Source organism: Chiloscyllium punctatum, chromosome 7 (genome assembly GCF_047496795.1).
Source record: "Chiloscyllium punctatum isolate Juve2018m chromosome 7, sChiPun1.3, whole genome shotgun sequence".
Classification (NCBI taxonomy): Eukaryota; Metazoa; Chordata; class Chondrichthyes; order Orectolobiformes; family Hemiscylliidae; genus Chiloscyllium; species Chiloscyllium punctatum.
Window position 1 is genome coordinate 72,828,047 of NC_092745.1, and position 15,266 is coordinate 72,843,312.

Genomic DNA, 15,266 nt, shown 5'->3' on the forward strand with positions numbered 1-15,266 from the left:
GCCGTGATGAAGCTCGAAGTAGACAGCATGTTTTCTGATGAGCAGTGTGGCCACCCAACACAGCTGATTAACCATAACTAATTCTTCGATACAGGGGATATTGATCTGAAAGAGGACACTCATATTAAAATACCAATCCTGCTTTTGAACTTTCAGGCATTTTCAGAGGTATCACTGATGATACTTCTCTAATGCTTTGAGGTGTACATTGTCCATTGTCTCTGTCTCACATATAAGTGAAGGTAACATACAGCCTTACATAACTTGAGCTTAGTGCTGTGCTTTGAGGTCTTTGACTAAAAAAACAGTTTTTTCCTTAGATGGCAACGAGCTGTGCTGGCACACTGGGAGAAGGAGATGTTGAGTTTTGCCATAGATGTCTGCCTTTGCCGAGAGGGGGCTCCCAAGAAACAATCCATCTGGGGTCCAATGGCTTATTCTGAACTTACACAGGAAGGGGGCAGTCCTACCTAGCAGGATCAGGCTGCTGGAAGATTTTCATCTTCAGGATGTTCTGCCTAAGGCCTGTTCTTTCACACCACTCCATGAACGTGCCGCCAATGCTTCAGAGCCTGGCCTCTGTGCATATGTGCAAGGATAATCTATGTACTACAACTTAATGATGGAGATTGGGGCAATTTTGGTTTTGCACTTGAAGTGATATAGATTGAACAGTTTCCCACTTGTCCAGTAGAGTAGCTTGACACTGTTGAGGAGAGACATAGAGGTAAGGTATCATTGCCACATGAAAGGCAGAGAAAAACATTGGTGTGATGACCAAATTCTGCCTTCTAATGAGTCCACTTTGCACTTGTGTTGGGTCTGTTTTGTATCTGTTCGTGCAAATCACAGCTTGCATGTCATCGTGCAATGGGTAAAGGGTGGTGACATCAGTGTGTCCTTTTAGGACAGATTGGATACATGTGACAAATTTTTGTGAGTAACTAAATTTGTGGAGGATGTTCCATAATCCATCCTGGTTACACAGTAGAAGGCTTTCGTGAAGTCAAAGTAGGTCATGTATACCAGTTACTGCTGTTCTCTACAATATTTTGGACTTGATTGCTGTGAAGGTGCCTTTTATTGGATGAAATCCACACTATGACTCAACTAAGAGCTCTTCAGACGCAAGGACATGGCGATGAGGAGGATTCTTGTACTGACCTTCCCAATGGTAGATGGCAGGTCAAGTCCTCTTAATTATTGCAGTTAGTCTTGTCTTGAACATAGCCACAATTATAGCATTCCTGAAGAAGGGCTCATGCCCGAAACATCGATTCTCCTGCTCCTTGGATGCTGCCTGACCTGCTGCACTCTTCCAGCAACACATTTTCAACAATTATAGCATTGCCAAGAATGCTTTTCCATTGTATTTTAGTATTTTGCCGTGGATTCCATTTGCACCAGCAGCCTTACTGGTTCCTGGATGTCTGGTGGCCTTTTCAACCTCCCATCAGTCTAAGGTTGTGCTGAGATGGTGGTGCGCAGCATGCTGTGGGGTGTGCTCAATGGCATTCATGAGGATTGAGTCTCAGTTGAGGAGATCTTCAAAGTGCTTCTCTCAACAAACACTGACTGCCTCTCTGCCCTTGATCAGCACCACTCTGTTCTTAGCTCTCAGCATCCTAACTCGCACAAAATGAATGGTCATTTCAGGAAGGTCCTTGCACAGGGGACCATATTTCTTCAGTAGCTTTTAGAAAAGTGGAGGGAATAAACATATATTGTACACATATACAGCAATTGATGAATTTGATCAGCATTTTACAGCACAATGTGGTGAAAATTGAAATTTCATGCCATTGTGTAATAGTTAACCAATTCTTTTCTGCATTAACTTGAACATAGTGAATCAATAGATTGCTAAAGGAAAACATCCCCACTCCATCACAAAGGTCAGTCACTACACATTTAGCAACAGATATTTAATCCATTGCTCTTTTTGGTGCATAGGCATAAGCTACGTTGGCTGACATCAGAAGCAAGTATTGCACAATGCTAAGATATTTATGGATATTTTAATAGACATTTTACAGATGCCCTGTAGTCCGGTGACTCACTTTTAGGCTCTTAGATATTGACGTTCTGTTTTGATCTGGTGAAAACAGAATATTGGGCCTCAGCCGACAGCATTCACGCTAAATACACACATTTCAGAGATAGAATAGTGGGAGGCAATGTGGGACCTCAGGTACTGTATATAGTTATTATACATAATGCTCATCTTGTGTTGACAGGATCAAAGTACAATAATATCCCTTAATGTGTTCTCAGCTAGATAGAAAAGGGAGCTTTCCAACAGATATTTATTTCATGAATAATCAAATGTTGGAGCCCAGTCTTTGGTGTTAGGACAGACTCCTATTCAATTATTAAGTTAACTTACTCTAATATGGTGCATTTACAAAATGTAAGTTCAAGCTTTGCTTACTTTCTAACAAGCTTGCCTCTGATCCATCTCACTTCAGTCCAAAGTGCATGACCTCACACTGAACTCCAGTATCAATATTTTTGATCACTGACTTAATCAGACTACTTCATTTTATCCCCTTGATCTTAGTATCTCCTACATATTTGGATAGGCAACTCACAATTCCTTCAACCAAGTTAGTTAAAGGATATGTTCAAAAGTTGAGGCACAAATACAGAGCCTGGGGAGCACCATTTGTCTCATCCCACTAGTCAGAGAATTACATACAAACACAGTGAATCATATAGTCCTTATAGTGCTGAAGCAGGCCATTCAGCCCATCAAGTCCACAATGACCCTCTGAAGAGTATCCCTCCTAGACCCACCCCATCCCTGTAATCCTTCATTTCCCATGACTAATCTACTTAACCTACACATTCCTGGACACTATGGGCAGTTTAGCATGGACAGTCCAATTAAGCTAAACATCTTTGAGCTGTGGGAGGAGACTGGAGTACCTGGAGGAAACCCACGCAAACATGGGGAGAATGTGCAAACTTGAGCCTGGTGTTGAACACAGATCCCTTGTGTTGAGGCAGCAGTGCCAACCACTGAGCCACTCCAATGTGAAGTTATAGTATGTGATTTCCTGAGTTGCCTGTTCAAGGTATCTGTTATTTTGGTTTTTGTTGAGGAAAGATCCAGCTTCGTTCTTTGAGAAACCTCAGATCAAATCTATTTTATTCAGCATATTATTTCCTGAAAAAACCTAATGCAATCAGACATTGTACAATGTACATTGTCAATTTAATCCTAAATCAACTGAAGTGTGAAATAGACACTGAACCTTTGCTTGACAAATCATTTGTTTACAGAACACAACATGACTATATCTACTCCCTACTTGCTACTAGACCCCCACATCCCAACTGTATCTCTTCATTAGCTCTAGGTACTTAATTAAACAATGTTCTTCATCTGTATCTTAATAGAAATAACATTATAACGATAGATCAATACTTGAATCACATGCAAGTATCAGTACACTACAGAAATTATCATAACTTATCATTTTCTTTCTATCTAATGATAAAAGCTGAAATAGAGCCAGTTGATAACATCAGGAGAAGCAATTTAAATGAGAAATTCAGTCTTACTTGGTCAGTCGATTGTCATATGTGCCTGGGTCATAGTTGCCACAGGAGTTTGCATTCTTCCTGCTGCTCATTTTTGCGTCCTGGTTTTCACAATGCAATTGAAGTAAATAAGTTACTGAAACACTTTGGGTTAGAACTATCTCTGCTAATATTAATTGAACTCCTTAATATGCCTGGCTCATGGTATCTCTTTGCAAGTGGATGATATGATAAGCACTTTTGCTGAAACCAATATAGTCAAAACTTTTCCCTCTTATTCAGAACTTTTCCCTCTTCTGAAGAAAGAACCTGAAATATTCTGTTTCTTTCTTCAAAGTTGCTGCCTGATCTACCTTAATTTTTCCTGCATTTTTTGTTTTTCTTTCATATTTTTAATATCTGCTTTTTTATTCAATATAAAGTGAACTTTTCATGATTTAACTTAAATAACTCAGATGTCATAATCCCTTGCATTAAATTGGTATTAAATGTTGGACATGACTGTAAAATCCATTGATCAAAATGGTGTTTTTCTACAATTCTATAAGTAGTTCCAAAAATATCTGCTTGATTTGAAATGCCATTTTGAGTGCGGAGAAGGAGACTAGCAGGCACCTGCCACTGTGAAACTAATAAGATGATGTGAAGTTAGTCAAGGCCTCTCACTAGTAATGGGATCGATTTACATCACTTGTGACACTTGTCATGCAAATGTCACAGTGTGCTGCTCTGTTAAAGATTCCTGTCATTCCTTTATCAGATAAAAAAAAAACTTTTGGCTTTCTCTCCACTCTGATGTGTGCTACGATGGCACATTGACTGTGTGCTGACAGAGTCCACACAGCTTTTAAAATGTTTCTTTGGTTTTAGTTTGTTTGAGATGTTACTACACTGAGTGGGGAGGGGGGTGGCGGTTTGCCCCCCCCTTAGCACCTGCCATGTCTAACGGTTACCGTACTCTTTCCCAGCATCTAAACGACTTGAAAAAAGAAAACTTCAGTCTCAAGCTCAGGATCTATTTCCTGGAGGAGAGAATACAACAGAAATATGAAGACAGCAGCGAGGACATCTACAAAAGGGTAGGAAACTTTACATCTTAGTCTGTGTGAGCAAAAAAATTGAAAGGACTGTCTACTCAAGATATCAAATTACAACCTTTCTAGATAGACAAAGTAAGAAAATGAACAAGTAGTGCTTAGGAAGAAGTAGAACACAGGTTCAAACCTTTACCTCATTATTTTCTGATTTTAATTCTACTTTCAAATGATACGTGTCAAATGGTGTCAAGGTACATTCCCACAGGGAAAAAGATTACCCCAAGTTGCTAATGCACAACTTAGCTGGCAAATAAAGAGTGGTCAAGAACGGTTTGTAAGACAGAAAAGGAATGAAATAAATAATAAGGAAAATGGCTTGCATAGTCTAAGTAGTGTTTGCATCAATAATTTGATGATCTTTCTGCCACGCATTACTTGTGTTCAAATTCTGTACCTAATATACCTCAAATAGAAGTTACACACAAAAACTTCAACTGTAGTTATTCTGTTTGAAGTCAATCGTTCCTAATTATCTGCAGCAAACTTGTAGCGGTTAGGATGTTGCTTTGCATAAAATATGGGATACATAATTCATGGTTTATAATGACCTGGAGTCATTGATGGAAAAAGAGCTCATTGTACCTGGATATCTATAATTGGTAGGATTTATTATCTAGTTAGATGTTCATTCTTGTGGGATTTGATATCCAACTGATTGAGCAAAACATCTCAAAAATATCTCATGTTTTAGAATGAAAACAGATATGTTTGTCAGTACCTATTGGTAAATTGATCAAATGATTTAAATATTCGAGGAGAAAGTGAGGACTGCAGATGCTGGAGATCAGAGCCGAAAATGTGTTGCTGGAAAAGCACAGCAGGTCAGGCAGCATCAAAGGAGCAAGAGAATCGACGTTTCGGGCATGAGTCCTTCCTCAGGAATGAGGAAAGTGTGCCAAGCAGGCTAAGATAAAAGGTAGGGAGGAGGGACTTGGGGGAGGGGCGTTGGAAATGCGATAGGTGGAAGGAGGTCAAGGTGAGGGTGATAGGCCGGAGTGGGGGTGGGTCGGAGAGGTCAGAAGAAGATTGCAGGTTAGGAAGGCGGTGCTGAGTTCGAGGGATTTGACTGAGACAAGGTGGGGGGAGGGGAAATGAGGAAACTGGATAAATCTGAGTTCATCCCTTGTGGTTGGAGGGTTCCTAGGCAGAAGATGAGGCGTTCTTCCTCCAACCATCGTGTTGCTATGGTCTGGCGATGGAGGAGTCCAAGGACCTGCATGTACTTGGTGGAGTGGGAGGGGGAGTTGAAGTGTTGAGCCACGGGGTGGTTAGGTTGGTTGGTCCGGGTGTCCCAGAGGTGTTCTCTGAAACGTTCCGCAAGTAGGCGGCCTATCTCCCCAATATAGAGGAGGCCACATCGGGTGCAGCGGATGCAGTAGATGTGTGGAGGTGCAGGTGAATTTGTGGCGGATACGGAAGGATCCCTTGGGGCCTTGGAGGGAAGTAAGGGGGGGAGGTGTGGGCACAAGATTTGCATTTCTTGCGGTTGCAGGGGAAGGTGCCAGGAGTGGAAGTTGGGTTGGTGGGGGGTGTGGACCTGACGAGGGAGTCACGGAGAGAGTGGGAGTCAGTCGATTTATGGTAAATGTCCGTGATGATTTGGTTGCCCCTACTCCCAGCTCCAGCCCCACACCAGGTCCTAGCTCCCAGCCGTGCCGTGTTTTCACTATCCCTCCAGAACTATCCCTCTCTGAGGATGAAAGATCAGTCCTCAGCAGAGGCCTCACTTTCATTCCCCTACGCTCCTGGATTAACGAGTTCAACACGTGGCGTGACATCGAACAATTCTTCCACCGCCTTCGCCTCCGCGCCTAATTCTTCAACCAGGATTCCCGCCCACCCTCTGACGACAGCTTCTCCCGCCTCCAACACACCCCATCCACTTGGACACCCCGTGCTGGCCTCTTACCTGCCCTCGATCTCTTCATAGCCAACTGCCGCCACGACATTAACCGCCTCAACTTCCCTACCCCTCTCTCACACTCCAACCTCTCACCCTCGGAACGTGCAGCCCTCCATTCCCTCCGTTCCAACCCCAACCTCACTATCAAACCGGCAGACAAGGGAGGCGCGGTAGTAGTTTGGCGCACCGACCTTTACACCGCTGAGACTAAACGCCAGCTTGCGGACACCTCCTTCTACTGCCCCCTTGACCATGACCCCACCTCCCACCACCAAACCATCATCTCCCAGACCATCCCTAACCTCATCTCCTCAGGGGATCTCCCATCTACTGCCTCCAACCTCATAGTCCCACAACCCCGCACCGCCCGTTTTTACCTCCTGCCCAAAATCCACAAACCTGACTGCCCCGGCCGACCCATTGTCTCAGCCTGCCCCTGCCCCACCGAATTCATCTCTGCATACCCCGACACGGTCCTGTCCCCCTTAGTCCAAGAACTCCCCACCTACGTTCGGGATACCACCCACGCCCTCCACCTCCTCCATGAATTTCGCTTCCCCGGTCCCCAACGCCTTATCTTCACCATGGACATCCAGTCCCTATACACCTCCGCCCCATCATGAAGGCCTCAAAGCCCTCCGCTTCTTCCTTTCCCACCGTTCAAACCAGTACCCTTCCACTGACACCCTCCTTCAACTGACTGAACTGGTCCTCACTCTGAACAACTTCTCTTTCCAATCTTCCCACTTCCTCCAAAACACAGGAGTGGCCATGGGCACCGCATGGGCCCCAGCTATGCCTGCCTCTTCGTAGGATATGTGGAACAATCCATCTTCCGCAGCTGCACTGGCACCATCCCCCACCTTTTCCTCCGCTACATCGATGACTGTATCGGCGCTGCCTCGTGCTCCCACGAGGAGGTTGAACAGTTCATCCACTTTACCAACACCTTCCACCCCAACCTCAAATTTACCTGGACCGTCTCAGACTCCTCCCTCCCCTTCCTAGACCTTTCCATTTCTATCTTGGGCGACCGAATCAACACGGACATTAACTATAAACCGACCGACTCCCACAGCTACCTAGACTACACCTCCTCCCACCCTGCCCCCTGTAAAAACGCCATCCCATATTCCCAATTCCTTCGTCTCCGCCGCATCTGCTCCCAGGAGGACTAGTTCCAATACCGAACAACGCAGGTGGCCTCCTTCTTCAAAGACCGCAATTTCCCCCCAGACGTGATCGACAATGCCCTCCACCACATCTCTTCCACTTCCCGCTCCTCCGCCCTTGAGCCCCGCCCCTCCAACCGCCACCAGGACAGAACCCCACTGGTCCTCACCTACCACCCCACCAACCTCCATATACATTGTATCATCTGCCGTCATTTCCACCACCTCCAAACGGACCCCACCACCAGGGATATATTTCCCTCCCCTCCGCTATCAGCGTTCCGAAAAGACCACTCCCTCCGTGACTCCCTCGTCAGGTCCACAATCCCCACCAACCCAACCTCCACTCCTGGCACCTTCCCCTACAACCGCAAGAAATGCAAAACTTGCGCCCACACCTCCCCCCTTACTTCCCTCCTTGGCCCCAAGGGATCCTTCCATATCCGCCACAAATTCACCTGCACCTCCACACACATCATCTATTGCATCCTCTGCACCCGATGTGGCCTCCTCTGTATTGGGGAGACAGGCCACCTACTTGCAGAACGTTTCAGTGAACACCTCTGGGACACCCGGACCAACCAACCCAACCACCCCGTGGCTCAACACTTCAACTCCCCCTCCCACTCCACCAAGGACATGCAGGTCCTTGAACTCCTCCACCCCCCGACCATAGCAACACGACGGTTGGAGGAAGAACGCCTCATCTTCCGCCTAGGAACCCTCCAACCACAAGGGATGAACTCAGATTTCTCCAGTTTCCTCATTTCCCCTCCCCCCATCTTGTCTCAGTCAAATCCCTCGAACTCAGCATAACCTTCCTAACCTGCAATCTTCTTCCTGACCTCTCCGCCCCCCCAACCCCACTCCGGCCTATCACCCTCACCTTATCGCCCTCACCTTTACCTCCTTCCACCTGTTGCATTTCCAACGCCCCTCCCCCAAGTCCCTCCTCCCTACCTTTTATCTTAGCCTGCTGGACACACTTTCCTCATTCCTGAAGAAAGGCTCATGCCCGAAACGTTAATTCTCCTGTTCCTTGGATGCTGCCTGACCTGCTGCACTTTTCCAGCAACACATTTTCGGCAAATGATTTAAATAAGCAATCAAAAGAATAAGAATCTTTGACATCGATTTCAAACCTATCGAACTGGCAGGATTGAGTCAGTGTACTGTTATAATCATATTAGTGAGTTGGACAGAGGCGTGCTCAGAATAAACCACTGTATGATGAGTGGAAAAGTGTTTTTAGATGGAATACACTCAAAAATGTAGCCAATCATCTGGAATTTAAGAAGGATTTAAAGGTGGAGGAGGAAGTGGAAGTGTTTAGGAAAGAACTTGGATCTGACCCTAGTTTCTGACATAACCTAGTATTGAAAAAACATTTTAAAAGCTTACCAAAAGCCGTATAACATTGCTTAGGAATCATTTAACAATTAAGTTAAAGATAATATGTTATGTGATCCATTTAGAATCTGCTTTGCAGCAATTTGTGAAAAATCTATGCTGTTCAAACTTTTTCATGAAATTCATAATTGAGATAAGTAATGCTCAAATTTGCAGTGTCAATCTTTGTGGGCAGATAAAGAGGGGGTAATACCTGCAACAACCTCCATCTATATGAAACCTTTACAATAGGAAATAACATCCCAGTGCAATTTTTATGTGTCTAATCAAACAAAAAGCCAAAGAGAGCAATATTAGTAGTGGTGAATAAAAATTTTGTTAAAGAGTTTTCAGGTGGGTCTAAAGGAATGGTGGCAAGGATTAAGGACCTTGGGGCCTATTCAGGACCTCGAGACCTCGGGGCCTATTCAGGACCTCGAGACCTCGGGGCCTATTCAGGACCTCGGGGCCTCAATAGCAAAGTAAAAGAAGCAAGAAATATCTACAAGATCAGATTTATTTTCTCTCAATTGTCTAAGTGTGGGGCGTGCATGCTTTTATCAACATTAAAATGAGAGGCTTGTCATAGATCCAATGCTTTGCACAGTTACAAGAGAATTATAAACCATCGATCACAGAATAAAAGCAAAGAAACACCTTTTAGAGATAGGATGCAATAATGAGTTCTTCATCAGTGCAACAGCTAGCATAATGAATTCAGTTAGTTTATTACAGCGAGGGATAAATTATATAGTCGTATGTTTGTTGCACCTAAGCATTTGACTCCACCTTCCTCCGCCTGAAATACTTCTTTATTTTACCAGGAACATTTACTATAGTGATAACATTCCCTTTAATTTCCGAATGAACTGGAGTCAGAGCATGGAATGAGGCTCAAAAGGTTAACGTTAAGAGATAATGCTTGCATTGCAAACCTGCAGAATTTGCTGGTTGATTTGCACAACGACCCATTCACTTACCACATACCAAATCTCAACGTTAGCCTCAATTTTACTTTTAAGAATCCAGACCCTTGACTCCCATCCTTTAGTTTAAACTGGTCCTGTGTATCAATTCAAATAGTCTGACTGACATTTTTGCTTTGTGCCTTTGCCTATTCGTTCACACTCAATAATGGTTTAGTGGTCTAAATGTCAGTATGCAGATCAATTTATTGGGCTACACATTATCAGCTCATTGGCAACAAGTTGACATCTCTCTAATCTACATGTGTATCCAATTCTCAGTGATGTGATGAGTACATGTGTAATTCTGTGGCCATGTGGAGATAATCGCAATTATGCCAGATCTCTTGCAGCCCTCTGGAGTTTCTTGGAGTATTTTAACCCTACTGCATGGGTAAGCAGTTAAAGTGCTCCAAGCTATTTACTCACTGGAAATCTGCTTGATTCCAGTGTGTCTGATTTGTAACTTTTTTTTATTAACCTATTTTACTAATCAACCTAGTCATAGAAACCAGTTGCGTCCTAATTGATAGATGGAAAACAAGATTTGATCATTCTTAATCTGATTCTAATCGCATTTTAACATGCATTTCAGTAGAATGGAAATGTAAAGAGATTATGAAGTAAATTGATTACTCTTCTTTGGGGCTAGGAGGTATAAGAATACTCTTCTAGACCAGTGGTAGCTCTCTTTCCTGTTCAGGTTATTCTATCTATCCTCTCTGCACTCCTTCCTATGATGTCCTTTTAAAACTCTCTTTACTACATTTGGACATTTGTGAAGCTACTAATCAGTCACTGTCTAGAACAACTGGAAAGCAGTGTGGTACTGAGGCCTGACTGTTAAAATTGCCATGGTCTCATACTCCCACTGAATCAGTCAGAAAATGTCTTCTGCAAGTCCTCCTTGGACTCCTGCTGAAAGTTAGAATTCACTCTACCTGTTTGCATGTAGCCTCATTTACTCGTATCCCCATATTAATCTAACAGCCCCCATCTTGGGGGAATAACTAAAAGTATCACCAATGTATAAGTGTATGTCATATGCTTAGTTATACCCTGCTTCTTCAACAAAAGTTTACAATTCAGCAGTGATGTTAATCAAGTCAATGGGTGGTGGTGAATCAGTTCATAGGAAAATAGTCACAGTCTGCACACTGTGCAGGTCCAACAGATTTAATTGGAAGCTAACTAGCTTTTGGAGCGTCGCTCCTTCATCAGATGATAGTGGAGGGCTCAATCCTAACACACAGAATTTTTAGTAAAAATTTACAGTGTGATGTAACTGAAATTATACATTGAAAAATTGATTGTCTGTTAAGTCTTTCATCTGTTCGAATACCATGATAGTTTCACTTCTTTCATGTGTAAATCACAAAACCTTTTTTTAAAAAGTTGCATTCTCAGGTTAGCTGTTAACAATGGTGATAGCTAGACAATATGTTGAAGGTGTTAGCCCCCTGTGTTCTCTGTCTATGCCATGATGTTTAGATTGATTCTAATCTAAAAAGTGAGATAACGGTGTTTTACATGAATTCATGCAGTTTTTGAGCTCAGAGTTCTACATGAATGCATGCAATTTTTGAGCAAAGTTCAATGTAACCCTGCAAGTACAAATTCACCCCACAAAATATGTGTGTATGTGGGTTTTTGTCTGTCTGTGTGTGTCTGTCTGTCTGGGTTGAAAGTGTGAGAAAGTGTATTTGTGTGTATAGTGAGTGCAGAGTGTCTTAAGTCTGTGAGGGGGTGCATGTGGGAGTGTGTGTCTGTGTGTATAGGAGTGCCTGTGTGTGTAGGAGTATCTCTGTGTGTGTACAGTGCAATGGTGATCACCTATAATGTGACATGAACCCAAGGTCCCAGTTGAGGCCCTCCCTACGGGTACCGAACTTAGCTATCAGCCTCTGCTCGGCCACTTTTCGCTGCTGCCTGTCCCGAAGTCCACCTTGGAGGATAGTCACCCAAAGGTCCGAGATCGAATGTCCTGGACCACTGATGTGTTCCCCAACTGGGAGGGAACACTCCTGTCTCTTGATTGTTTTGCGGTGCCCATTCATCCGTTGTCGAAGCTTTGCTCGGTTTCCCCAATGTACCATGCCAACGGGCATCCTTGTCTGCAACGTATAAGATAGACAACGTTGGCTGAGTCACATGAGTACCTGCCATGTAGAAGGTAGGAGGTGTCCCCACGTGTAATGGTGGTATCTATGTCCACACTCTGACACATCTTGCAGCGTCCTATAAGGTATTCAAAGCCGTCTTGAAAGTGTTAACAATTGTTGCAATACACTTTTATATTAAGACTAAGTATACAATCATTATTATAATTTATAAAAATGAAATTCTGCCACAAGCTGTGAATCCAGGTGCTTTATTTTGAGTGGGTACAGTCTTGACATATTGTCTAGATTCAGAGACATCGACAAAGTAGTAAGTGAAAAATGATTGTGTTGTTGAATAGTGTGTGCAAGTTGAATGAATTTCAAGTACACTTCCCTCAGTCAGAAGGTTGCCAGTTTGACCTCATATTACTTGAAAGAATAACCCAGGCTGACACACTAATGCAATGTTTGGATGAAGGGTTAAACAAAGAGTCTGTCTGCATTTTAGGTCCTCATAAATAAAGATCCTGAGGGCTGGTTTAGTTTGTCATAACAACTTTATAACCAATTACCTACTTTAAGTGTAATCCCTATTCTATGTAATAAGATAGGGCAGCCAGTTTGTAAAAAGCAAGGTCCAACAGAAACAATGACATAACTGACAAATTAATATCTTAATATTGACAATTGAAAATTGGCTCTTGTATTCTTCAGGGTTTTTTTGTTCTGTTTTTGAGGCTATCTAACCAAATTGTGCACGTAATCAAAGAAAACATGAGAACTCTAATTTATTTTCCTTTGTCCTGCTTCCTCTTTAATTAACACATTGGAGAAAATGTTATCACCCTACTTTGAACTCTACATGGTGAATCAGTGGTACATTAGGTTGTTGTCACAACATACATCTGCACAGTATGGGAATTAAACACCCAATGTTGCAGGATTTTATTTTTGTCCATGGGATGTGGAGTCGCTGGTTTTCTTTTGCATCAGGTATGACTCCAACTGGTGGAGCGTTTTTCCCTGATTCCTATTGACTCCAGTTTTGCAAGGCTCCTTGATGACACACTCGATCAAATGCAGCTTTAATGTCAAGGACAGTCACTGTCACCCAGCATTCCTACTAAACTACAGGCTGACACTGATCACAGCATGGGTTCTGGAAGTCACTGCCGTGCACAGACCTCAGAATTCCACACAGCCAAAAAAAATTATTATCAGAGGAACACTGCTCTCCCCTCACTTGTGGAATTTAGCTTTTTGTCCATGTTTGAACTAAGACTGTAATCCGGTCAGGAGCTGAGTGAAGCTCAGTTTGAATTCTGCCAGAGCTAATTAATAGGAATTTGCTTAAAAACAATGCTGTTTGGTAACTCTTTCTATCACTTTCCCGATGATCAAGAATAAATTGATGGAGCAGCAAATGGCAATTTTGGATGTGTCCTGTTTTTGTGCACAGGACATGCATGGACAATTTTTAATGTTATTGGGTGGATGCCATTATGTAGCTGTACTGGAACAGAACATTTGCTACAAGTTCTGGAACATAAGAATCAAAACAAAAATTATCCTGAATACTGTTTGTACACGTCTTAAAGTTTGGATGGATGGTTTCTAATCTTTGTAATCACCCCATTCAGAAATCATTACACAGCTGTGGACAGGTGGGACTTGAATCTAGCCTTCCTGGTTCAATGGTAAAGATAATTTAACTGCACCACAAGAGCCCTCTGATTTACCGCGATATAATCCAATTATTAGTTGTCCTAAATATGACAGACTAGGTAGTTAATAACCTAATCAAGCAAATCATTCTCAGATGTCCACCCTGTGTCTCATTGTAGAGACTTCTGGGAGTGTAGTCAAATGATACATCTCCTTGATAATTAATTTACTCTGTTCAAAAATGTGATGTTGATTTCTTTGTAGGCTGATGCTTTAGGGAAGAACTTATCTTAGAATCCATTCCTACCATCAAAGCCACAAGATAATTAATAAATATGTGAAGGGTTACCATATGTGGTCGATGTAATGTCATTATCAGTTGGATTAATGCTGGAATATTAGATTCTATTCAGTGGCTAATCTCGGAAATGAAGTTCACACAGGGAGGATCAGCAGATGTCAGCTAAGCCTGTGATTGTGTCTGCTTAGAAGTGCAAAGCCGAACAGGATTTCTCACCTAAGTATATAATTTTGATTTGTACTTGAATGTTGCAGTGTCCCATTAAATGAGAAGAGAAAGAATCTCCTTCAGCTGTTCCACTCCATGTCCTTTTTGCATATTTTATTCTCCATATGTACCAATGGTGGTTTTGTAGATCAATTGATGTCCCTTGTGTGATAATGAACCATTCCTGGGAAGTTAAAAATTACACAACACCAGGTTATAGTCCAACAGATTTAATTGGAAGCACACTAGCTTTCGGAGCGACGCTCCTTCATCAGGTGATTAAGGTTTCTAGTCTCAAAGTTTATTGATCTTGACAAAGCTAGCAATAGAGATATGGTAGGACTCAGAACCCTGGCTTTCAGAGGAGAGAAAACTATAATCACATAGGGCCACACTGGGACAGATTTGGACAGGATTTGGCCTAAATGTTTTGTCTTCCGTTCTAGAATAACCTTTTCATTATTTATATTTGAAAATAACCACTTGGGTAAACACTAAAGGTTTATTAGCTAAAGTCAAACTGCAGTTTGAATTAATGCTCTGAGAAGCTGGGGGGGTTTTAAAAACGTTTCCTACTTTATGGCAACGACTATACTTCAAAGGAACTGTATTAGCTGTAAAGTGCTTTGGGACAGCATGGTGAAGTCAAAAGCACTATATAAATATAAGTTCTTTCCTCCTTTTATTCCTCATTCAACGCAGTAAAAGAGTATTTCTCTCTTGTACACCACTTCAGTGAGTATGATGAATGTGGTAACAGGTTCATTACTGACCTGCTACAAAATCTGCTTTGTACTTGGGAGCTGCCAGCCAATGAGAGAGTCATGTATCATGTGCAAAATTGAATTTATTCTTGGAACTGTTGTCAAGCAGATTAGAAACCTAAATATAGAAGCTGATCACTGGCTTCAGTTGCTGA

General features: G+C 42.6%; 1 protein-coding gene across 2 annotated transcripts in view; it reads left to right on the top strand.

Annotated features, from left to right (window-relative positions):
• The window catches only part of pde4dip (phosphodiesterase 4D interacting protein), a 466,622-nt gene that overhangs the window by 201,568 nt on the left and 249,788 nt on the right, over positions 1–15,266 (top strand). The window contains exon 4 of one of the 2 annotated variants that reach the window (XM_072573987.1): positions 4,515–4,625. In XM_072573987.1, the coding sequence (XP_072430088.1) occupies positions 4,515–4,625 (111 nt within the window). Of the gene's footprint in view, positions 1–4,331; positions 4,626–15,266 lie in introns of those variants that run through there. The other variant, XM_072573990.1, reaches the window with a different exon arrangement.